The 26,596-nt window shown below is 34.4% G+C and overlaps 1 protein-coding gene across 1 annotated transcript; it reads left to right on the top strand.

Annotated features, from left to right (window-relative positions):
* The first annotated feature begins 5,644 nt into the window (after positions 1-5,644).
* On the top strand, positions 5,645-25,748 carry LOC110721841 (phosphoinositide phosphatase SAC3-like). The gene is made up of 16 exons (XM_021901042.1): positions 5,645-6,355; positions 9,492-9,696; positions 9,783-9,948; positions 12,681-12,903; positions 13,382-13,458; positions 13,735-13,922; positions 15,643-15,740; positions 16,200-16,333; positions 16,428-16,556; positions 17,422-17,779; positions 19,019-19,140; positions 19,403-19,516; positions 19,878-20,069; positions 21,995-22,171; positions 24,240-24,348; positions 25,085-25,748. Exons 1-16 carry the CDS (start codon positions 6,260-6,262, stop codon positions 25,199-25,201), a joined length of 2,505 nt encoding a protein of 834 aa, XP_021756734.1. The 5' UTR covers positions 5,645-6,259; the 3' UTR covers positions 25,202-25,748.
* Positions 25,749-26,596: the final 848 nt, after the last annotated feature.

Genomic DNA, 26,596 nt, shown 5'->3' with positions numbered 1-26,596 from the left:
TATAAACAGTCACCCTATCAGTATCCTTTTTCCTTAATTCATAGCATTTGATAAAGTCAGTTGCATTAAGCTTTTCCTTCCAATTGGCCGTAATTTCATCTAGCCTATTCATTACTTTCCAAACTGCAAGCATTAGTTGGCCTGGGCTTAAGTCTAAAGTTCCCAAAACTTGCTTGGCCAAAGGGGAAAAAGGGTAGGTGAACCCATTCCTAATTGTATACTCATAAAAAACAATGTTGTCATCACTGCAAAGCTGTGGCCTATCCTCAAGTCCAGGCATAATTAGTACGACAAACTCAGGGAACCAGCCATCACCTTTAACTCGGCCTCAGTAATTTTTCTAGCTTTATCCTCATCGGCCTTCCCCATCTTATTACTTTGATTCACTCTCAAGTTCCTATTTAAGTGTCTATGGCATTTTTTTCTTAGCGGTGTGCTTAATTTTTTTCCATAATTAAAATGAATTTTGCAACAGAAAACAACGAAAACAATGAAATCAAAAGAACAAAGAGAGCAATGACGTACAAGGATAAAGAGAATTTGCAAAGCTCGACTTCACTACGGCAAAATCCCAGCTTAAATTGCGCTTCATCGATGTCGATCTGTTTTCCCCAATTTTCGCAAACAAAACCCTAGATTTTTTTATTTTGAAATTATCTTGAAAATTCTGACTTGAGGAAACCCTTCTTTATCAATTTATAACATGCATTTAATGGGTCCAACGGTACAAAGTTATCTTTTCAAGGGAGTCTATCATTTTGCAACGGATTCGAAAAATTGCATTTATCTTCTGATTTTTGATAATTTTCCGTAATTTATCTTAGCATATCTTTTTGAACAATTAAGCTTGCCTCGTAGAAGTCACTAGAACATCTAAGAGTCAAGCTGGGGGCAAACTATTATGCGTAAATTTTCATCACGGGTTCACTTGTTCGCAGGTTGTTAGGTTACAGGTTATCACATGGTCAGCTACCCAGTTCCAAGTTCTAAGCTAAGTCAAACAAAGTCTCTTCCAAGGAATATTCCAATAGTATCTTGAATTGAACAAGTCAAGAGAGGTGGCCAAGAATATCGGAACCATAAGCATTAGCTTGCCGTTGATGAAGACTAGTTCAAACTACAACAGATAAGTCCTCAAAGATAGTGGCGAGGAAGTAAGAACTACCTTGACCCACTAGCTCCGGATTCCATGGAATTCGGAATGGAGCCGTTGAAGCCTTTCAAGTTAATTCTTATGCTATAAATAGGAAAATAATCATTGTACAAAGGCATGACAAATATTCTAGCCTTATTACTCATAGCAATTAAGTACTCTTTAGCAATCCTAAGCATCGTTATTATCACATTGTAAACCTAAATTGTACTTGTTTCAACCTGACAACCTAGTGGATTGGTGGACTCATTGCCACTCGCAGTTTTTACCCTTATTCTTGGGGTTTTCTGCGTCACCATTTGGTGTCTCTTCTCCCCTTTCCCTTTTGCTCATTACTTGCATATCTTTTATCTTGATTTCTTGAACCTGCATTGTCATTTGCATTCTGATCAATCTAGCTGTTGTCTTATTGAGCCTGGTCTAATCTAGCGATCAGATTTGACCTAAACATATTTCCTAATGAATTTGATTTATTAGATTGTTTTCAATGTCATAACTCATGATAATTTCCCATTTTACAAGCTAGATATATATATACATGATTAATTTGTTTCATTTCTCTCATATACATGTGTTGTCACCATTGCCAAATAATCTCGAGCTTTCTCTCTCTTCACTATCAAATTCCTCTCTCATATGCTTCTATTATGAGTGTGTTAGTGATAAGTCGTGTTTTGTGTATATTATTTAGTTGTTTTTAGTTGGTTTTATTAGCTTAGTCGAGTGTTTTAGTCCATTTTGGTGTAATTTGGTTTAGTTTCGATGATTCGATGCTTTTATGGGTAGTTTCGTTGTTTTTGATGTGTTTCAGGATTAACGGAGCTAATTGAGTGAAAATGAAGCAAAACGTTGATGAAATACTTGACAAATATAACACCTGTTCACTATTATGATCATAACTTTTGATATACAAATGATAATGGAGTGATTCAAATTGCATTTGAAAGTAGACTTGAAGACCTTTCCAACAATATATTACACACCTCAAACGGAGCTCCAGATATGAAGTTATGACTGATTTAAGATGAGTGATACGTGCAGCAGGGGAGGCATGTCCGTGTCCATCATCAGGCACGTCCGTGCCTGGAAGTCAGAAGCTACCCAAGTTTATGCACGCAGGTAGGCACGTCTGTGCCTATGGAGAGGCACGTCCGTGCCTCCTGGGATTCTTGTGCGCCAAGCCTTTTGCCGATTTTCTTATCTTTTCTAGGCTTGTATTTATACTAAGTGGTGTTTTATTATCTGAGTAAGTTTCTATTAGCCTAGTTTTACATTGCTAAAAACCTAGTTCTCTCCATTATTTTTTTCCAAGTTATTGTAATTCAAGATTCAAGCTTTCTACTTTCAATTTTATTTAAGATTTGGTATTTATTTTTCATCCTTTGTTATTTAATTATGTTTTCATTATTTATTATTGTTTTTATTTCTTTAATCATGTGTGAGTAGATTCTTTAATTCAAGATCTAGTGTAGCCCTATTATTATTGATGCATGTATTAAATCTTTAAATTCTTTAATAACTTTAACAATTGAATTGCTAAATTGATTGTGATTATGCCAATGCTAGGTTAGACGTAACTATAATATTGCGATTATTCCATTGTTTTTATCACAGCGAGAGTTGGGTATAAACGGATTTGAGTAAATCAATTTAGGGTTTGATTCTCCACACGAGAGTAGTTGGGTTTGATAATTGGGAAGTGAGAGTAATGTGTTTAATGTCTCTAATATGCATGATACCATGAGAATAGGCTTGATTGTATGTTAGGGAAGCCATTGATACTCGAGAGAGATCCTTGGTATTTATTAGGGTTTACCTTTTCCCTGTTCGATTGAAATCGTATGTTAAGGGTAGAATTACAATTGCATCGATAATAATTGTGGTGAAACTAGATCTTGGATGTTTTAAGTACTTGATTTAATCATCTCATTTAGTTTATTTTCGAATTCTTCTCATACTTAGTTCCTTAGATGATTGATTATAATTGATTCTTGCTTAGTAGAAATTCGAGTCTATTTAATTATTTTTGAACCTTAGTCTCTTGGGATCCGACCCTTACTTGCCAGTCTACATTAGTATTGGTCTGTTAGGTTATTTTTGATAGGTACGCGACACGCCTACCAGTTAGAGATGTTAGTAAGGCGGGCATGGAAAGAGGTTTGGAAGGTGATGGGCATAAAAATTGTACCTACCATGGATGATGGGTCAAGTATGGATTTTAAACTAGTCCTTCCTACCCACTCGCCCCGCTGCATACCCACGCGCCTTATTGAGGAAATTACGATCATAGTTAAGGAAATTACGATCATATATATATATCATAGTTAAGGAAATTATGCTCGTATTTATGAATGTATGGTAGTGGCACATATGTCCAATTATTGTTGTTAGGTACATTAGTACTTTAGTAGTATGTGGTACTATATATTAATTTTTTTTGGATGAGAGGTGTAGAATTAGCGGATTTAGAAGGGGTATGGATAGCAAATTAGTGAATGGATTTTAGCTTGCCCGTCGAGGCGAGGAAGGATGAAAGTATTGTACCTGCCATGGGTGGCAGGGTAGCTGGGTAGGGATGGGTAAGAGATTTTTAGGTGAGGATGGGTGTGGAGGTACCATCTTCGCCTCCAACCCGCCTCATTGCATCCTTAAGTGTGATGACATTACTTCATTTTTTATTTTTTATTTTTTTTTGTATTTTTGTTTCAACTATTCTAAAAAGGCTAACCACATTACTTTATTTAGTGAATACATAATTAAAATAAATTTTATCCAAAAAAAATAAAATAAAATTAAAATAACTAAATAAGTAGGATAACTATATATAAAAAGGGTAATTGCATTCCCATTAAAGACCAAAGGCATAAAATAAAATTGTCTTCCATTATCATTCTTTATTATTAACACACGGTAAACAAACAAATACTTAGGGTAAAATACCTAACATGTGGACTAGTTACAAGATGACATATGGCAACCAACTCATCATTAAAGGCCAACTAGAGTTTGACACATGTCATTCCTTGATGGTCTAAGAGAAATGTTCAAAAGCCCATAAGAGCGACCTAACTCGAAAACATCGATCATCAAACACGTATCATTTGCGTATTGGCCAACTAATCAAATCACGGAAACTTAGGTGGCAAAACCTAGGAGCACACTCTCCTAAAGTAATATTAATTAGTCAGGTTCAATATTACGTATACCAAGGTGCTGCCCAAATCTTTTGCCCAAAACTAAGCAAACAATGGTTGTACTAGGGGCTTCCGTGACACTTTGATTATTAGTTCAATTAATCCAACCCCCTCAATAAGGATCGCTTGATGCAAATCAAGTGACAAACTTGTAGTTTAATTAAAAAATTATTCCGTCAATTTGACAATTTTGCAATAAATAAAATCAATAAATGTTTGATCCACATTTAATTTAAATAAAAACTTAGTGTTTTTGTTACTATTCCCTCCCAAAGTTAGTTTTATTTATTTTATTTTATTTTGTTTATTTTTTATTTTTAAAATTTTAAGATACTAAATGAGCCCCTACCTTACTACAAGAATAGAAAGATGGGTGAGAAATGAATCCTTCTTTCTCCTCATTCTTCCCCTCCCGAAGTTAGTTTAGTGAAGTGAACACAAATGTTATGATTTGACCAAGAGTCACGTTAATCGTATTTATAAATAATAAAAAAAAAAAAACCAAGAAAAGAATCACATTAATCGCGCAGCAATGTGATGTACTTTTGATAGTGGCTTGGGGTAAAAAGCATTGTCGTCACAAATACTCCATAATTTCATTTACACGTGGTATTATAAATGCAACAAAATATGATTTTTTTTTTTTTTTTTAATTTTATACATCAACCGTCATCATACCATACCTTGATTTTTTACAATTTAATAATTATTAAAAAATAAAATTCAACTCCTAACTTTGCCAATAATTGCACCCAACCAAACAGAAAGAGTTCACAGCTCACAAGAAACCTGCCTTCTGTTGAATTTTCCTTTTTTATTTAATTTTTTGAAACAAAAATTATACTAGTATGATTATACTTTGTATGATCTATATCATCCCTTCAAAAAATATATTAATGTCTTTATTAAATACAATTTTAATTGTATATATACAAGTAGTTTTAATATCGAATTTATTAAAATATCATTTGTCTACCTGTCTTGCTATTGAATAATGTTATCGATTTAGATGGTTACACTATCATTTAAACTCATTTGATAAATATATTTGTATTTGACTTCTTAAAAATTACCACCCATGTAACTTAGTCTAATTCATTTTAATACATACCTTAGTCTTTATATTTAACACACATAAATACATAGATTATTCAATTGAAGTCGTAAAATGTCATAGTTAAGCATGTATTTTAAAGACCTTAAAAACACAATTTATCCATATGAACGTTTTTAATGAAATGGAGGTAGCATCTTATATTGCCATATAAAAATAACAATAATAGAACAAAGTTAATATTTTAACCCAAGAAAAAAAAAAAAAAAAAAAAGGAAAATTCGGTGGGGATTTTGGCATATGCTAATTTGCCAAGTTGTGGTCTTGGTTTTGCCTCTTCCGATCTCACCTTCCTCTCCTTTCTTCCTCTCTCATAATCTCTCAAAAAAATTTCAACCAATTTCCCGAAAATTAGATTACCAATTTTCATTTTTTAATTTCATAGTTTTATTGTTAATTAGATTACCAAGATTACCAGGATATATCTGAATTTGATCCGTTAATTTCTTGTAATTGTTTTTGTCTGTTGATGTAAATTGAGGTTTAATTTGAGTTGGTGGTACGAATAATTCAGCTGAATTAGGAGGAGAATTGTATGATTTTGGGTGAAAAAAGGTGAGATTTTTTTGTGGGTGTGACAAAATTTGTGGGGTATTGGTGAATGAATGTGGGTAATTGAAAAAAAATCGAACTGGGGAAAAATTTGTGAAGGAAATGCTGTATTTGAAGCAGCCAATGGTTCAAGAATTGGGTGATGGTGAATTTGTTAATTTGAAGTGAGGAATTTGAATGCGAGTCTGAGAAATTCCCGAGCCCGGAGGCTCGGGGATCTACAAGAGAGCGCGAAAAATAAGGAAAATGGGTTCTCAAGAAGAGGAACCTCAACCTTTTCACCCTAGTCTCTCTCCTCCTGAAATGTGTATGCACAAGTTCAGGCTCTATGAGACTCGATCGGTATCGCTCGCTCTTGATTGTTTATTGTGATTGTTGTTTGTTGTTTTGAATTTTGTATTGTTTGTTTGCTTGTTGTTGTATGGATAGTCGTGAAGGATAGACGGGATTTGATTTCAGGTCTTGGGTATTACCCGCGGGAATTTACTAACTAAGCTAGCTTGACATTCATTTTTGGATTTCTACTGTGGATGGTGGTTGACTGGTTTACATTTTTTGGTTTTGTGATCTCATTGGAATGCTTTTATAGTTTTTATGTTAGTTGTAGGTTTATGTGTGGTAAGTTGATTAGATTCTTGAAATTTGTGATTTTCTTTTTCAAGCTGAGTTTTAAGTTTGATTTATGTCAATGTTTTGTTATGTTTCATTTGGGTTGTTTTTTGATTTCCAAAAGTAAATTTGAGCACCGAAAAAGGAGAATTCAAAACACTTCGAAATGTGGTTTTAGTAGAGGATAACTCAGTGTGTAAATTATACAAGGGACTATGTAGTCTGTGCACCTTGTAGGAAATGTGTTTAGGTATAGTTTAATGGTTACCGCTTAGTGCTGAGTTGCTGACGTGTTCCCAACTTCACATTATGATTACGTGTAAACTAGACTAGGGAATTTGTAGTCTGTACACCTTGTAGGAAATGTGATTTGGTATAGTTAAATGGTTATCACTTAGTGCTGATGTCAGTGATGTGTTCCAATTATAATTATGTGTAAACTAGACAAAGGAATCTGTAGTCTGTACACATTGTTAGAAATGTGATTAGGTATGATTTAATGGTTACTGCTTAGTGCTTATGTGTTCCCATGATGATTAACTATATTCATATCGAATGACAGACTCTTTTAATGTTTTCGCCAAATCGCTGTTCAATGGCACACAGTACATTTCTCATTGTAGAGAAGTTTGTTATGCTTCAAACAAAATTACAAATATGACCTTGGGTATGTTCTGCTTGAGGATATGGCAATCTGATCAGTTTATATAACTATGGAGAGCATTTAAGTAATTCCCAGATACAATTTTTTTAAGGTATATAGAATCATCAAAATTTAGCAATTGATCTAGAGCACAATTTCTCAAACTTCTCTGTTGTTTGTTGATGCGGGAAAAATGCTGTTTTTTGTTCCTGCATGTGATTTTAAATATCTCGCATGATTATGTCTAGACGTCAAGGAGAATAAAAAGGGCCTGATAATGTTAGTAACAACAAAATTAGAGTATCCAATCAGAAGTTGCTGCATCCCCATCTGAAGCACTTTGCTGCTATAAACTACAAGAGCAGCACCTTCTGCAATATAAATAGTTCCTCTCTGAAGTTGTAGAAAAACTGATTTAAAAAGACAGTCTCCAGTATCAGAGATGGTAAAAACAGTTGTTGCTTGAGTTGAATTGGAAAAAAAATTGTATTGAAGAGAGGATTAAAAAGGTGAAAATTTGGCTGGTGTACTGTGGAAGATGGTCTCATCTTATGATTGGTGAAAGAAGGGGGAGGAGAGAGTATCCAGAATCCTTAGATTAATTTATTAAAATAGACATTGCATTCAATCATTTTGAGAATATCATTAGAGAAGAAAATAGCCATTTGATTATCCATATGCTCCATAAGATAGCTGTAGTTTTATTGAAGGTCTGATTTTTATCGTGATTATTGGACTGAAGATGAACTAGAGAAAATATAATTTTACATGTAAATGTATTGATGAATTATGCTAAGGATGTATCTAAAGTGAATAAATCAGATATCATTGGTAAATTTTACCATAAAGTTTTGGTCTTGATGATTAATGGCTAATAGTTATAGGATTTTGGGTTTCATTTTTTTTTTTTGTCTAAGGTTCAGGGTTCTTGAAATTTGAGGAGACTATTGTACTGGTTTGAGGCTTAAAAATTTTGTAGATCAATGGTGTACTATGCTACAATGGTTGCTCCGTTGATGTTTTAGTATTATGAGGTGTTTGGGGCGTTCTCTTCACCTTTAAAAATTAAGTTTCACGGCTGGTCTAATCAGGTGTAAACAATCTAAACATAAGGTAAAACCGGGGCTGATTAGGACCAACCAGGTCAAGCAATATAGATAATTTGGCTGAGAAGACTGCACCCTTAGTTTGTTTTTATTTTTATTGCCAAAAAAAAGGAGTTGTATTAGTAATCGTTGATACAGCCCAATGGCATGGTATGGAACTTGAAAGTCCCAGGTTGTTTACATGGGAAGTGGGGTTTACTGGGCTCGCCCTCCCTTTTAACAGCTTTTGGGGTGGGTTCTTAAATCCATATCAGTTGGAAAGGTCTTGTCTTTTGTTAAAGTTTTAAAGGTGGGAATGAGGCTTAATGTTAGTAGAGGTTGTAGGGACAGTATATATGTGTGGATTTTCTAAAGCGACTCCATTACCTCTTTAAATATATTTGTAGTAATGAAGATGGTGTGCGTGATGCGTGTACTCATATGATACTAAGTGCATATCATCTGTGGGCAAAAGGGTGGTTGAAACAAAACCATCATGCTCTCAAGCATTTGCGTGTGTGTGCATTTTATCTTAATATATCTGTGCTTAAGAATTTAAGATAGGGAAATTGCTGGTTAAAAAGAGCACATAGAAATTGACTTTTGATTAAAAAAGTTCCGTGATAATCTTGTAAAATGAATTTGCTGATATTTGGGTTAACTTGTTAAAAACCTTTTTATTTGTTAACGCAGGATGTAAGTTGTAAGAATACTAATGATTAGTTTGTCATCCTTATGTATTTAAGAACCATAAAGTAATTTAAGATGGCTGACAGTTTCTCCTTAAGTCCTTACTCTGAGGACACATTACTTTTAAAATTGTTAGCTAGGGCCTTGTATAAATATTTATCTCATGTAGATGTTTTCCTGATCTGAACAATCTATTTCATATGCATGTCTAGTCTAGCAAGCAGTTAACATCATGGAAATGTTTTAAGTTTTTAATATGAAGCTATGTTTATATTTTGCCTAATTGCTTTGGAAGTATCTTCTGGGTTGATCAAACGTGAGAAATTTTGTATCATTCTTTTGACTTGTTGGCTAGAAATAGCTTGTGGCTTGATATAAATGCCTTCTATCTGAAAGGTTTATGCTGCTATTCTGATCTGTTTTTTTTTTTTTGTTTTTTTTTATCATTCAGAAATTTTACATGATAGGAAGGGACAAGAGTAGAACATATTGGCGTGTGTTAACCATTGATAGGTCAGAACCATGTGAACTTAACATTCACGAAGATCCTACTACATATACTGAAAGTGAATGCAATGAAATTTTGAAACGGATACATGAAGGAAATAAGTCTATTGGTGGACTTAAATTTGTCACTATTTGCTATGGAATTGTTGGTATGTTATTTTATATGATCATATAACTTAGTCTCTCTTGTTAAATGGTTAATACGTTGACCTTAACTTCTCTTCTCATTTTTTAGGATTTGTTAAATTTCTGGGGCCTTACTATATGCTGCTAATCACTCAAAGGAGGAAAATTGGCTCAATATGTGGCCACATGATATATGCTATCTCAAAGAGTGAGATAATTGCTCTTCCAGATTCTGCAGAGCAAAGCCATATGACGAACTCAAGGAATGAATACAGGTATACTAATCAAGGACTTCTGGATACTTTTGCCTAGAATATCTAAAGTAATTCATACTGATGCGATTCTCTCTTATATTCTCTAAGCACCACAGTAGACCTAAATAACTTAGTACAATAAATTAGCACTTGACCCACTGACTTCTCTACGTACTGCTGTTTTCTTTCATTGATCAATATAATGGCTAAAAAATTAGCTTCTCAACAGGATAAATGCTTTCAGTTTTGCATTGCGTACACTCTGGAACTTTTATCTCTTGACTTTATGGAAATGAACTGTTTCTAGCTTCCAACATGAATGAGTTGAGTTGGTGTCTGTGTAATCATCTTCTTTGTGAATCTCTCTCGTACCTTTTTTTTTGTGAAAAAATTGTGTTAGATTGTGGCTTGAATGAAGTGAATAGGATTGAATTCATTTCTACTCTACCTACTGTCTTTGACGGGGCATGATGTTTCTCTCAAATTATTTTCTCTTCTACTGTCTCTGCGTGTAGTTTCTTGTAAATCTTAGCTTACTTCTCTTCCCTGTCTGTCATAGGAGTAGGAGAAATTCAGATGCATATTTAACAAAGAGATACATAAAAAAATTTAGTGTGCAGTATAAACTTGTATGGTTATCCAAAATGGAGCCTTAGCCTTTTAGGGGTGACTTAAAGGAGAGCCCCCTGGGGAGAAGGGAATGGGAAGATTCCTTTTCTCAGCTTCCTTCCCTGATCTGCATGCATCTGTCATTATTGAGTGAGATTAGTTATGTAAACCTGTCCGTAGTTCTTATAGAAGTGTGGTATCTGTTTTTCTCTTTCAAAAGAACAGATCCTCACTTTTGCTGGAACTTGGGAGGATATGGTTCCATCCTTCTGTTTGTTTGTTTGTTGATGGTAACATACTTCTGCATTGCAATGTTATTGGAAATCTGTTGATGTTGAGCTAGATGGAGAACAACTGATAAACCTTCAGTTACTGCTAAAACTGCTGTTATTCTTCATGATTGTGCTTCAATGATGGATCATAGTCCTTTCTAAAATATCACCTGCTCACTCTGAGTTAGGATAAGACAACGAGCAAGTTGTGGTCATATCTTTAGGCATTAATAGTATTTTCAATAGGTTAAAGAAGAGAATGATGGGTGGAAACATAATCTAAGAAACAGAAATTGGAGTCAAAAGCTCATGACGCAAGGCTAATGCTGAGCTAAGCTTGCTGAAATTAGAGACCAATTGATTGAAGCAACAATAGAAGCTAACATCACTGTTGCTATTGTTGTACCTGCTGTTGTGACAACGATTGTTATAGGAAAGGAGTGTGAGGGTGTTAGATGCCTCCCATTATTTCGAGGGGACAGTAGACAATAGAAAATAGAAATTAAGTGACTTGTGATAACCTTATTTATTTTTCACCCTTTTTAGAGGTGTGGATTGATGTGGAATGCAAGAAAAGGCAGTAATTGGAAGTTCAAGATTAGGGGACACATCCTTGTTCTAGGAAATTTAAAATGTTGTTGTAAACTTAATAATTTTCTTATATTTTTAAAATATCTTTTAGGGGTAATTTTGGTAGATCGTTAAATCTTAGAATATCAGTTTATCACAATTAGGAAATTGATATATGAGTTACATTAAGATTTTAGTTCTTTTATTAATCTGGAAAGTAGTGTTTCCCGGGCATAAATTCCCTAATTATGCATTGTTACTTGTCAGGAAATTGGATGTTGTCTGTAGAATTTTGATGGGAGACAATGACCATCATGTAGTATCGTAGCCAGTTTCAGGTGTTTCCTTCTTTCTTTTATTGTGTTTTTTCTTTTAGGTTCAATTTATATCTTGTTTTTGGCTTACTATATCGTCTAATAGGATCAATCCATGAACACGTATGTATTAAGAAGTTTTATGTGTGTGTGTGTGTGTGGATGGACGTGGTTGTCTGGAGTCTGATGTCTTGGAGTTGGCCATCTGAACCAAACCAAAGGACTAGAATTTAGCTTACTAAGGGGTCGTTTGGTTGGAGCTTTTGAAATGGATTGGAATGGAGTTAAAGTCTGTTCCATCCATTTTATTTTTTGGTTAGGACTTAGGCTTTTTAGGTATGGAATCTCATACCAAGGGGGTTCTACTTCCCCCACATCCCCCTAGAATCCCATACCCACCTTATCCCCTAAGATTCACAATCCATTCCTTTAATGACATGTAAAAACCATTCCAAAGAGTAAACCAAACAAGTTTAGACAAGTATTGAGCCCATACCTCACTAGTATGAGATCCCATACCAATTTCACAAACCAAACGACCCCTAAGTAGGGTTTACTAAGCCGGTTGGGTACTTGAACTTGCTGCAATCTTAGTAGTCTGGATGGTGGTGTATGCTCAACTTAGGAAAATTAAGATAGCTGGATTTCTCTTGTTATTAGTAGGCATTTTATATGCCTTTCCACTCTTTCCACCTTTTAAATAGAAAAGGGTCAACCACACTCCCAAAAGATGTTTCTATGTTGAGCTGCTGTGCTTTTGTCTTTATTGCACCTATTGTGTATTCACTTGCTTAAGTGGCGTATGAGTTTATAAAGCTTTTTCTTTGGAACATAACTCATTTGGTTAAAGTTAAGACCTGCGCAAATTGATATAAAAAGTTAATTGGTGGGTTTGCTTGTCTCGCTTTCATGTGTTGCTAAAATTCCAATAATTCTTAGTAGAGAATTGCCTTCATTTTGTTAAATCGTTATTGTGCTGGTTGTGCAGGTATAAGAAGCTTCTGTGCATGGTTGATCTTACAAAGGACTTCTTCTTCAGCTATTCATATCATGTCATGCGTACTTTACAGAGGAACCTGTGTGATAGACAGACAGGGCACGTCCTCTATGAAACTATGTTTGTCTGGAATGAATTTTTGACCCGTGGAATTCGAAGTCATCTCCAAAACACACTATGGACTGTTGCATTGGTTTATGGCTTTTTTAAGCAAGTGAGTGGTGAACTTGTCGCCTAGTTTGTTGCTAATGCTGTGGTCTGGAACACAAAGTTAATTGTCAGAATACGAGATGCCACATGATGACCAATAACTTTTTTTTTTAAAATTTTTTGTTTTTTTTTAAATTTCAGATTTTTCATTTACATTGTCTACGCTATCACTGAAAATGGCCCGGTGCAATTTTTTTAAATTGGGCCCTAAAATCATTTCTTTAAGGAAAAATATTTTACTAAATTATAAATTTTATGATAAAATTGAAGAATAGATTATTGATTAACAAGTTTTCTCTTTACTTTGTATAAGTAAATTTCAAATATTGGGGCCCTTTTATAGTATTTTCACTTAGGGGCCTTGTGTGATCGACCACCTTGCATATGCTCAGAACCACCCCTTCTGCTGTCCACCAGTGTTCTATTGACCTCCTTTTTTAATGTAATTGTAATTTTCTTCTGATTATTTTTGTATACTTCAGGGGACACTCTCTATAGCTGGGAGCGACTTTAAGCTAACCCTTATAGCTAGGCGTTCACGTCATTATGCCGGTACAAGGTTGGCTCACAGTTCTGAATACATCTCCTGTCAATTATGTGATCTTATTAAGTCATTTTTCCTGTCCTAAAATTTGTTTATATAAACAATTCTTGTTATCTGTATTTTATTTTAAAAAATAGAAAAATGACTTGGTTTATATGGTTAGTGAATTATGTTCAAATAATTCTTTATAGTCGATACTATGTTACACCACTTATTTGATATGTAGATTGAAATATTTTCTTCTGACCTAAGTTGGCAATTCTCGTCTATGGTCTAATTGCTTTTGACTAGGTATCTCAAACGAGGAGTTAATGAAAAAGGGCGAGTGGCAAATGATGTTGAAACGGAACAGATTGTAGTCGAGGATGTTGCTGAAGGATTACCTGTGCGAATTAGTTCTGTCGTCCAGAATCGTGGCTCTATTCCTCTTTTTTGGTCACAGGAAACTTCTCGCTTAAATATTAAGCCTGATATTATATGTACGTTTTTCTTAATTATTGCAGCCCTCAACTTGTTATTGTTGTTAGCGTTAATGTTATTAGTGTTACTAGATATTGGCTTACCAAAACAATTTCTTTGATTTTGGTATGGTGATTGGTAAGGCTACGTACATGTTATCCTTCTTAAATAAGGATGGATACATACATTATAAATTGGGGTGTAAAATAAATAAATAAATACGAAGTATACTGTACATAAACACCCCAGCCCATCTTCTCTTAGTGGTAGTGGTGGTGGGGGTCAGAAGTAAATATGTTCGTTATTTTCTAAGTATAAGCTTAGCCAAATTATGCACAACTGCAATCTTAATTAATTAACTACAATCCTGAGATCATTAATGTAACTTTATACTTGTTTGGGAATAGGAAATGTGAAGAATTCATGGAACTATTCTCTTTTAGTTTGTGCTTTTGTTTAGCGTGGTGTAACATAATTAGGAGCGTAACCAGTATGCATACTTGTATAACTAAAGGCAATTGTCTATTTAAAGATCTTGGCACACTGGCATGCTTGGTTCATAAGACTTACTATTAACATATATATGTTAGGATAATAATAGATAAAAATTAAGGAAAAATTGAACACGCTGATTTTTGCACCCTTGAATCCTTGATCTCACCTTTTATAAGTATATAATTTAAAACTATCGAATCATAACAAATAAGATTTAACAACATATTAATAATATTACTAAAACAAGCGCATTTTAAGGTGTCAAAAGAGAAGATCCTTGAGAGTAAATCAGGGTAGTATTAATTGTACTTCCTTTTTCATGATTGCCATTCATAGAATTGCACCAATAACTTGTTGGATATCTCAATTGCCACTAGTTGATAGTCATTGATGTGCTTTTTATATGTATTGAATGAAAGGATGATTGCATAAGCGACGATCATTATTTTTAAGTCCACCTTGATCCTCAAATTTTGGAAAACATTGAAATAAAACTCAAGAGCTGACTCTCCGCTTTGCAAAATTCATAAAAAAGAATAAAAAAAAATCCCTACTTGTTTATAGTGGAGGGTGCCTGGTGGTGTCTCCCTTTATAATTTGCATGAGTTCGGTGGTGCCTGGTGGTGTTTCAATTTATAAAATCATCTGCAGTTCAGCAACTTGAGTTTTGATAAGAAAAGCCCTCATCAATAGCATTTATTGTCTTAATGTTATATTTACTCTTTTTAGAATAGTCAGTCAGAATTGATACTGTTGTTTTGGGAATAATATTTGCAAATATAGTTTAGTATTGACAAAGCTATCACCTTTGCCAAAATAATAATGCTTTGTGACTGAAATTTCTTAAGGTAATCAGCTGAATTTGAGTCATGGGGAGATGATGGAATGGTAAAGTTATTATATAAGGTTATTTTGATGAATTTTGATAAAATTTATCTTGTTGAATCAAACATAAAGTGATTTGATCAATATAGTAAGATTTTTGTCGTGAAACACACGGAGCCAAGAACTAGTTATATCTATAATGAGGTGGCAATCTCTGCATCGCTTTATTCGTTCTTATATCGAGAAAGTAAATAGTTTATGTAATATGGAGCATTACTTGATTATTTTCTAAAAAACACCTGCCTGATTATGTTGTTCACTGTAGTAGATTTAATATCATTACCTTTGCAGTAAAGAAAGATATAGCAATAAATTTTTTATTTTTTATTTTTATTTTTGATGCTGTTTCTCTCTTTTCAGTATCAAAGAAAGACCAGAATTATGAAGCTACAAGGCTCCATTTTGAAAATCTTACGAAGAGATATGGCAATCCAATAATCATTTTAAATCTGATCAAGGTATATTACCAGAATTTTTACGCCGCGAGTGATTCTCTTGTTATGATTGATCTGATTGCCAGGCAGCCAGCCATAAAACATGTAAAAGAAGCCTGAAAGAACGCAAACTGAACCTTGGGGATGTCTCTGGTGATCTGATGCATGTTTCCTTTTTAAAGTCATTATTGTGATCAAAGATCAACATTTACAGATCCTATGCATTACTTCTGTAGAACAGGATTCAGTTATCCCATTTATTTGTAGCTGAATTCAACAAGTAAATTGATGTGTCCTCTCCTTGGTTAATCAAACTTGTCATTAATGTCAATTGACTATATCCATATCAAATAGATTAGTATCCAGCATGGGCATTTGAGGCAAAATGATGACTTGAGTAACAAATTGAGTAGAATTCTAAGAATCTTTAGTGTTCGGAGCAGAATTAGTTCTGATTATGTATGCTATCATACTTCTTGACAGACGGCTGAAAAGAGGCCACGAGAGTCTATTCTTCGTCAAGAGTTTGCAAATGCAATTGAATTTATTAATAAAGATTTGCCTGAAGAGAAACGCTTGAAGTTCCTGCACTGGGATCTAAATAAACATTCACGAAGGTAATTTGTCTGTCATTGTTATACTCCCAAAATCTCTAATTTAAGCTTTTCAATAATTAACAGTAGGCCTGAGTATTCTGTTTTCCTCTTCCAGCAAATCTACAAATGTGTTGCTTCTCCTAGGAAAAGTTGCTGCATATGCATTGACACTAACAGGGTTCTTTTACTGTCAACTACTACCCGCTGCCAGGTCTGGTGGTCCTCTAGAATGTCCATCTTCTGGGTAAGTTGTCTCATCTCATAAGAAATTCTTGATGGTGTTATATAGGAATTTATTTCTTGTTCTATCTATATTCTTACATAAGTAAGAGAATCAAGTCAGAAGGTTATTTTTTGTGATCCTATTGGAATATATGATTTAATTTGAGCACGCATGTTTGTAGCTTACATAATGGGCACTCTTTTTTCTTCGGGAAGCTGTTATATTGCCAATACATATTGGCTTATATTTCATGATAATCTTTCCAAATTATATGATGTGTACGTTTTCTTATCTACCGGGTCTTTGTATGGTGTCACGCATGAGAATAACGAATATGGAAGGCAGAAAAGTTTCAAAAGCCAATTACATCAATAACATATTATTATCGTTTGCGGCAAATGTTTGTTTGATCTATTCATGTTGAAGGACTCAAAATTGATGAAAGAGGGCAATGTGTCTTTCAATTTCCCTGACTCTCATGCCCACTTGGTTAACTTTTTCATTTTTATTTTTCATTAGTTTAGTGCCCACTCAAGATGTGGTAATGCTTGTGTTTTGGAAGTATAGATGTCCAAATTTTTATGCTGCGAACTTTGTATTATGTCTTTCTACTTTCTGGTCTCTTTTCTGGTATCAGGGAATAATTTTGACAGGTTTATTCTTATGAGGTCTCTAATCTAGACTGTGATATCTGCCTGTCTATATATTTACTTCTTTCTCATATCTATGCTGCTATTCCAGGTTGATCTTAAGTTTTTTGTAACAAATGTGGCTGCCAGAACAGTTTAAATGGTAGTCGTATGTTAGTGACAACTGAAAATCTGGCTAGTCTAGTTCGGGGTGATATGACTCCTGGGAGAAAAAGTTAACTTTAAAAATAATGCAGGGACTTCGAGACAAGAGACTTTTCTGAACAGAATGATCCTCTTTTTGGCTGTGAGGTTGTTGATAATGTTGAAGGAGATGCTGGCGAAAATAAAACCAATGGAGATTTAGCTGACAGGAAGCCAATGTTCCAAAATGGCGTTTTGAGGACCAATTGCATAGATTGCCTAGATCGAACAAATGTTGCACAGTTTGCCTATGGATTAGCTGCCCTTGGACACCAGCTTCACTCTCTAGATATGATAGATGTTCCGAAGGTAGACCTTAACTCACAGCTAGCTGATAGTTTGATGGGGTTCTATGAGAAAATGGGGGACACTCTTGCACACCAGTATGGAGGCTCTGCTGCTCACAATAAGGTATGTATACTCCTGAGCATTTTTGACAAGCTGTTTCTTTCTTTATGAATTTCTTTAAAACTTTGGCTGGCAGTATGACTTGTAACCCTCTACTAAAAAGATAGAATTTAAAAATGTTGAATCATATGGCTTGCAGCCTCTGTATAATGTTCCATCATTCGGATTATGTATGTTCATGCATTCACAGAGATTGGGTAGTTATAAAGAGTTAGATTATTTCTAGCTGGTGTACCAACTCGTTGGATTCGAATAAAAAAGTTATTATTTTACAATGAGCCAAAATGTATGGCCACGTGGATTGATCACATATGGGAGAAGGGGCAAGAGGAACCATCAGGAGGAGTGGTTGTGGCGCAGCAATATTAGAGAGGAGAAGACAAATGATTGCAGGGGGTAGGTGGGATCTTTTTGATAGCTTTTGGCTCTGAGAATGTGTACATAGAAAAAGGGGAAGAAGAATAATACATAGACAGCTTTTGTGTGGTGAATGAGATGGTGAGAGTAGTGACCTAAAGTCACCTAGTGGAGACTGGTGGCCTCAAACCACATTTTGTAAGCAACCCTCTTAGTTCATCAATCAAAAAGCCTCTTTTATTCTGTGGATTTTTTTTCTTGTTTAATTTATCTTTTATATTATTGTTATTGGTAGTAGATTGTTACATATTTTTAGTGCCCTTCCTTATGATCCAACCTACTGCCTTAGTGGATGGAATTTCCTTTTGAATTCTAAGATTCTCTTGGAAAGTATAATTGCTTCAATGGCCAAGTAAGAGGAACTGCTATTATCATTATAGGTTGTGTTGGTAAGTTAGTGGGATTAGAAAAGGAAGACAAGCAATGTGATAAGTTGACTGTGATTTCTGCTAAACCTAGGGTGAAAACCATTTTAGGGATCATCTTTCGTTAGTGTTGAGTCAGCAGAACCATCATTTGTAAAGGACCCCATTAGTCTTTCCCTGTTGTAATACATGGGAGGTGTAGGGGGTGAGGCCATCTTGGGCATGGGAAAGAAGCTGAACAGAAACGTTGCTGAGGTCAACACCCCCCTCTTCCTCACTCCCAAGGTAGGGACATAGTCATTTGATATGCAAAGGCATTTTCAATCTTTGGTAGCTTGAGTATGTTTTTTAGTATAATATTTCCACCCTTCCCTTCCTCTGCACACACGCATACCAACAAATAAAAAGAAAGAACGGGGAAAAGCAGACCACTTGAACTATGAATCTTTTGCACTTGTAGATATTCTCTCAAAGAAGGGGTCAGTGGAAAGCAGCGACCCAATCCCAGGAATTCTTCAGAACTCTGCAAAGATATTATAGCAATGCGTATATGGATGCAGAGAAGCAAAATGCTATTAATGTGTAAGTTCACTTTGACTTCCTTTAAACAATTCTTTTTTTCTTGCTTATGCTGTCTGCAAAACGGTCCCAATAGATTCTTACATAAACAAGTTGTTTCCATCACTATATTCCCATTGGACATTAGGAAATGATTAATGTTGCTTTTTGATGAGCATGGTAGCTTCTTATTGCATAAATATATTACCTTGTTGGGCTCAGTCATCAAAATAACAAAAATATTGCTTTTGCTCTTCGACATTGTCGCTAAATCAATATTGTGCAGATTCCTGGGACATTTCCAACCGCAGCCGGGGAAGCCAGCACTGTGGGATTTGGGCTCCGATTACAACTGCACTGCGGGGAGAAATGGGCAAATGGATGTTGATGAAAATGGAAGGTAATTGTAGATCAGGAGTTGAATATTTGGATTAGGCACTGTTTATTTTTGAATACTTGCAGAAGCTTAAATTTTGGATGATTTGTAGTTTTGAGGTAACTAAATATGCTTCATTTAGGGGAAGACACCATAGTATTTCTAAGAATGATTTGCTGGAATACTCTATTTTTGAGGCTGAACATACTTGATGCAGAGCGTATATTTTCTACAAGGTTTATTCATGTAATTGGGTGGTTTGGCTTGTGGAATTCCACAATTAGCTGACCTCATAGTTTTCTTCTTTTACAATATTAATATTTGATGCTCCTGATAAAACCTGGAAATAAACGATTATGCTCATTGCTGAACCTTCTGCTTTTAGGTCTTTATTCAAAAGATGCTGGTCAGATGGAAACATGCTGCGTGGAAGAGACTCTCCCATTTCATCCAGACATGTACTACAGGAGAATTTTACTAACTTGGTTTTCCCTGATACATCTGAAGGTTCTAACCGGATTATGGCTGAATCATCTCCTGATATGTCACATAAAGAAAATGATACATCATATTACAGGTTTGATTCACTGTGTTGCTATGCGGTTTCTAAACGTTCTATATACTGTATTATAAGTTGTTTCATGTCTCATACTACTGTTTGCTTCAAAATAGGTGTAGTGTGATATTTGTTGATGCAGTTGTTATTATACTATACTCTATAAGAATGAGACCTGAAATTTATCTGATGATGTTTGCTGCAAGTTTATATACAAATTTGTGATTGTTTCTATTGATAATTCTGTCATGATTTTTTGGGGATGTTGGCTAGCTTGGGATAGCAGATTTGCATTTATTTGATGATGTCTGTTTTTTTGTTGAAAGAAAATTGCCTTCCAGTTGATGGGAGTACAATAATGAAAGGTTCAAATTTATTTTCATGTTATGCTCTATGATACTTTTCTATTTCCATTGTCCATCTATTGTTGTCTATTTTACATATGCCTGTTGTCTTTTTTACATATGCATGATTAATGCAATAACTGTAGCATGTCTAGTAGATGCTAAATAATGGACTCAGACTCACTGGAAATGGCCACAGCTCAATAACTTTTATGTTATATATTCGACTATAATATCTCTCTTTGATGAATAAGTAAGGTTATGAATCAAGAGATGGAGCTAGGTTTTTTTTTTTTTTTTCCTTATCTCCACTTTGAGACTCCAAGTGCTAGGGTTCAGTTCCTCTGATTAGAAGATTGTGAGACATTTTTATACAAAATGGAGTATTATGGGATAGAAAGGAATTTGTTTTGGGGCAGGTAAAGGAGGATGATAGCTTTTATTAAGACCCTGTGAGAGGGCATTTAATGTTGTTGCATTGTCATCATCAATTGAAACAAAAAATTTAAGGGCCTCAGCCTATGAAAGTTATAGAAAGTTCCTTAGGTTATCTTACAGATCTTGCTATATAACTTCAACCCTTGCTTTAAGTAATTCGATGAAATCGGTTGTTTCAAAGATTTAGAGAAGCTTAGATGGGTGGTAAATGATTTACTTTTTCCTTGGTGGCAGATTAACTCTATCAAACTTGCTTGTATTATCTCTCTTTGTTTAAGGTTACGGAGGCTAATGCACATAAGAATGAGATGCTGATGAGGGAGTTTTTATGGTTTGTAGCAGAGGAGAGGTCTGAAATGATCGTCTAGTTTGTTTGGATGGAGTATGTCGGCTGAAGAAGGAGGGATATTAGGGTTTGTCCTATAAAGAATTGGTTGTAAAACTAAACTGTTTTGTGAGGTTCAGAAGGGCGAAGGAGAAGTTGAGCAAAATATCATGATGGCATCTTGTGGACCATTTTGCTAGAACAGAAATATTATGGAGCTGCTTCATCTTGCTGATTTGGTATAAAAGATACAAAAAAATTGGGATAATTTGTAAATATGTAGCTGTGTTTCTCCTAGAGGAACACTTTGTCCTCTTGATGTATTCCTCTTTTCGAGCTCTAATAAAATACTTTACTTGTCAAAAATTCTACCGGAAAAATAAAAGTTTTATCAACATGCAACTCAATCAATCAATCAAAGCCTTAATCTCATAAGTGGGGTCGGCTACATCAACATGCAACTCTTGAAGAAATACTAGTGTAGTCTTGACTAGAAGTACTTTCTCATCCACGATAAGTGTCTTCTTTTGCAGAGACATTGGTGAACATTGTTTAAAACTGTTAACCAATCTGGAGTATCAGTGGAATTTAAGCCAGCATTCAGCAATGTAGTTAATTCTTTTTTACCATTCTTGCATGTGGATTTTATCTCTAGAGAGTTTGTGGTTCACTGTTAATTTATTCTGTTTGTTTGTTTGTTTTTTTTTTTTTTTAATTTTTTTATTTTAAAAATTGTCAGTGGCTTATGCTTCAATGTTAGGGCTTCATGCCTTGTAGCTCTTTAGTCAGTTCATTTCTAATGCATAGTGCGTTTGTTTCCGTAATTGTCTTTGCGACAGATATTCCCAAACTATGCCTCGCAAGCAGCTTTTTGGAGATGTGCAAAGAGAATACTATGCTGAGAATGATAATGTCAACGTCCATGAACGCATAGATACAGTAGATAGCTCAAATTTTGTAGACTTGGATTGGCTTTCTTCTTCTGGACATTCATGTGGGGAAGAGTCTTGTGGGAGGTAATTTTTTGAATTTTGCTTGTAAGTTTAGTGCATATTTTCCAGTAGTGGTGGTTAATCTGAAGCTTAATGGTTTTATCAGTACTTGATTATGGTAGCATGGAAAGAAATTCCATGGACCTTATTGGTTCTTTAAATTCTGCAGATGTAGAAATAGAAAGCTTAGATAAAAGGTGTAATGACTCTAAAGTTTTGTTCTGTTTTAGCTGTGTAATCAAAGAAATTATAAATCTAATAACAAAATAGTAATCAATAGGCAACCTTATTTCATTTCACTAGCACTTTTACATGAACTCACAGTCTATGCATTTCACTCAATTTTCTAATGTCCTTGGCAGTCACATTCTTGAACGTTGTTTAGCCTGATTTCTTTAGTTGGGATATGTATTTCCACTGGAAATAATTTGAGTAGTTCGTTTTTTGTATAAACGTATATATTCCTTTATTAACTGAATATAATTAATCTTCACAACTCATGGAAGAGTTGGAATGGATCAAAGACAAAATTTCAATGTGCATTTGTTGTATGTATGTTATTACAACTAAATATAGGTAGGGGGAGGTACATGCAACTTATGTTGGATTTAGGAGGAGGTAACACGTGATAGGAGATTCTACAATTCATCTTCCAATTTGGAATTACTGTTCTTGTGCTGATAAGGAAACAAGAGATTACTTTCTCTAAACCTTTTTGCACTATATATAATCACGTAAGATTAACCATGGCTTATTTTTATTGTAAAACAATCATATCATTAACATAAATAACATGTTCATGAAGGAAGGATCAACCTTCCTTCTAGAATGCAATAATGTTCTTTCCTGTTGAGAGTATGGTGGATATCCCTTCATATTACATACAAAATACAATTAAATAATGAAGCAGAGCTGCAGAGGAGAATATTTCCAGAGCAAATGGAGACAATTTGTCATGTTCTCTTATTAAATGCTTTTGACATGTTATGCTTTCAGGTAAATTGTAACTGCCAGTAATTGGTACCTACTGTTAGGATTACAGCAGATCTAATTATGATTTTATTAATTATCTAAGAAAATGTTTATCACAGGATAGTTTGTCTAAAAGCTAAGATAACAAACAACAGTATACCCCGAAATTCAATCAGAAGGCAGGCTAATCCCAACAAAGAACGGACGTTATCTATCTTAATAATGTCAAATAAAGAGTTCCATTGCATTAAGAAACTTCTTTCTTTCTCTCTTTTCAAATTGCGCATCTTTCATTTGGCTGAGAATTGAATCTGGCTTGTCAATATATCTTTTTCACATCGAACTTGTACAGGGTACCACAAATAACTTACTCTGTTTTAAAAAAGGAAGAAATGGTCCTTAGCTTTATCGCTTAACAAAAAATGATCTATTGTGTTGACAACTAACATATTTCCCTAGCAGAAGTTTCACCTGATAATGCTCTCTTAAATCTTGATTACTGTTGAAAATTAAAAAGGTATATGCCTAAGAATCATTGGGATATACTTTCTCTGTTCCAAAGTGGTTGACGTGTTTTTATTTTTATTTTTTATTGATCATGTTTGCCAATGCATAAATTTAATCAAAATTATCTTTAATTATACTATTGTAAAAAATAATAAAAATTGAACTTTAGTTAAGTAAGTATTGAAAACGGATCTAACAAGGTCGACTTTAATTTTTAGTATCTATAATTCACACATGTTAGGCAAAGTAAAGTGTATGAATATTGTCAAAAGTCAAAACATTTCAATTAATTTGGAACGGAGGAAGTGTATCATTTGGTGAAGCATAAGATAACCCTCTTTCTCAAGCATTCCCCTTTCTTGCCTATCGTTGTAGATAATATAAAAGTGATGTGTTTGACATAGGAGGTCATTAGTTCCCCTCGGAAATTAGTATACGATGAGCTGTTAGTTATCAATCTATTTGCCAACTACTTTTATTCTATCATATCAGCACATTAAAGTTCTATCCTCTGCTGGTCTATATATATATAAGCTCAAGGAGACTGGAAATGAGAGAGGGATTCATACTTACAAGTGTTACCTCTAATGTTTTTATTGTTATTTCTTTGCAGGTCGATGTCTATGACTTCTCCGCTTACTGGTGTATCATTGGATAATATAATGAATGGAGTGACAGGAGAAACAACTCCATCCAGCAGTCAATATGGATCAGGCATGAGGGTGAGTCCCTCACACAGTAAATTAGCAGTAGTAATGTATAGTTTTTTCACAAAGTGCTTCCAAATTAGCTATGATGCACAATCAAACTATTCTGTATGTTTTGCAATCCATATACAGTTAAATATAATGTTAGGTTTTTCAAACATGGATTGATCACTTGAGCATTGATAAGATAAAACATATTGTCACATGCTTTTATTATCAGCTAAAGTATCTTTCTAGTGATTAGCATTTAACTACCTTAATTATTTAAGACTTTGACTTTAGGTCTCTAATCACAAGTATATGAGGTTTTTAGTTACAAACATCTTTGATGATGTTCCTAAGATGTATTATATTTCAGAAGTCAGAACAGTTTAGGGAAGGAATTTGTTTGCGTGTCTTTATATATAGGGTATAGTTTAGTGAACTATTTTTCCATCAATTTTTTAGTCAAAATATGCAGTATTATTTGGCTTTGGATTAATATGGATTTCTAAAGCCTCACTAAAGTGTAGAAATAATTGTTGCATTTTCATACCAAGGGTCAATCATATATAGCCTTGCTGTTATTGTAGTAGTATGGTTACATTAATCCTACAGTTAGGGTAATGGTGTCGTTGATGTGCCTAATCTGCATAAAGGGTTGTTAGTTCTCAAAATCTCTTCCCCGATTCAAAGTGTTGATTATGTAGTTAGGCACTTTGCTCAACATTTTTGTATGCTTATACTCGTTTATCTGGACAATTTGTTACAGACAAGGGAACAGACGGAAGGAGAACTATCATGTGGCCAGGTTAATGATTCTGTGCTAGAAGAATTCTCTGAAAGCTTCGTGCGTTGGGTTGTATCAGGAGAGTCACTTTGCTTTTGACAATTTTGAACTTTTGTTGCTGTGGTTTTCCTGTCTTCCTCCTCATGTCTGGAATTTTAAGATTGTGTACGGAGCTCTTCCCTTGTTCTCCTCGTGAATGAATTCCATGCCCCTTCGTTTATCGTAAGAGTTGCGAAGTTAATGTGGAGCTTGTAGGCTAGAGAGTGAGCTGGTATCGTGTGAGTGGACAATGCTTAGCCAAGTGCTCAAGCAATCGTTTCACCTGTCATTTGAAAATCAGAAGCTGATGGTAAATAGCCAATAGTTTACAGATTCTTTTAGGAGTTTTTTCTTTTCTTTTCTGCTTTCTTTCTCGTTTTCTCCTTGGCAAACTATTTTCTTGTAAATATGTATCCTTCGCTCTTGCGAGCTCCTCTTGCAAATGTAGGCAGTTGATTCTTTTCATCTGTTTTAACAATAGATCGAATTTAAGGAATTTCATACTGAAAATGATAGAAGAAAGAGGACATTAAGGAATAGTTGGTTTTGTACAATTGTTGGACTGCTTTCTCAATGTCATTTTCAACTCCTTATTTCCTGAATTTCACCAATTATTCTTTATTCTTTAATTAAAATTTCATTATGTACTTTTTTTTTTCCTCTTTAATGAGAATTTGATGTCTTTGACTATGAATGTTTTAAAATTATTATGAATTTTACTGTTTTTTTTTTTTGGTGAAGATGAATTTTTACTGTAATAACATGATTATAGAATGTCTTCAAAAATTTGAGTGTAGCCGTGCACTCCTTTGTCCTAGTTTTGTTTGCTTACTTACCAAAGCATGTATATATGGGAGGCATTTTGGTGTTTGGTTATTAAATGTTGCATGACCAAAGGAGATTCTCATTGGTAACCTTGTATTTTTGCTATCTTTGGTCGACTACAAGAACGAAATATCGAAAATACCTATACCATAACATTAATGATGATTTGTTTCGGTATTGTTAATAAATAATCAGCCATGGTTTACGTGGTCATTTATTTATTTATTTTGAGAAAAGCCATGGTTAATTGTGAAGATTAAGATTTACCATAACTCTAAAATCAACGAGTATAAAGCTTGTACATGTGGATTGACGTGTTGCATTCTCCATTGGTGGACTGAAGATACCAGGCTACCAGCATCCATCGTAACTGGTACAGCCGTACAGCTCTAATGGCTGCTACCAGTCTAACACTGCCGAATCCACCAATTTTAGAGGTGTCAATTAGGCCATCAGTCGGGTCTAGTTGGGTTATTTCAAACTTGAGTCATGTTAAATTATCATGTCCATGCTAATCAAATTCTAGATCGCATCGGATCACTTTGAATAGGACAACATTTACCCTTCTGTAATTCCCATATGATGGATGAATTCATTCTGTTTTACAAGTTAGTGTTCAAAGAACCCATA

This window comes from Chenopodium quinoa, unplaced genomic scaffold (assembly GCF_001683475.1).
Source record: "Chenopodium quinoa cultivar QQ74 unplaced genomic scaffold, ASM168347v1, whole genome shotgun sequence".
Classification (NCBI taxonomy): domain Eukaryota; kingdom Viridiplantae; phylum Streptophyta; class Magnoliopsida; order Caryophyllales; family Amaranthaceae; genus Chenopodium; species Chenopodium quinoa.
This window is presented reverse-complemented; position numbering and strand designations above follow the sequence as displayed.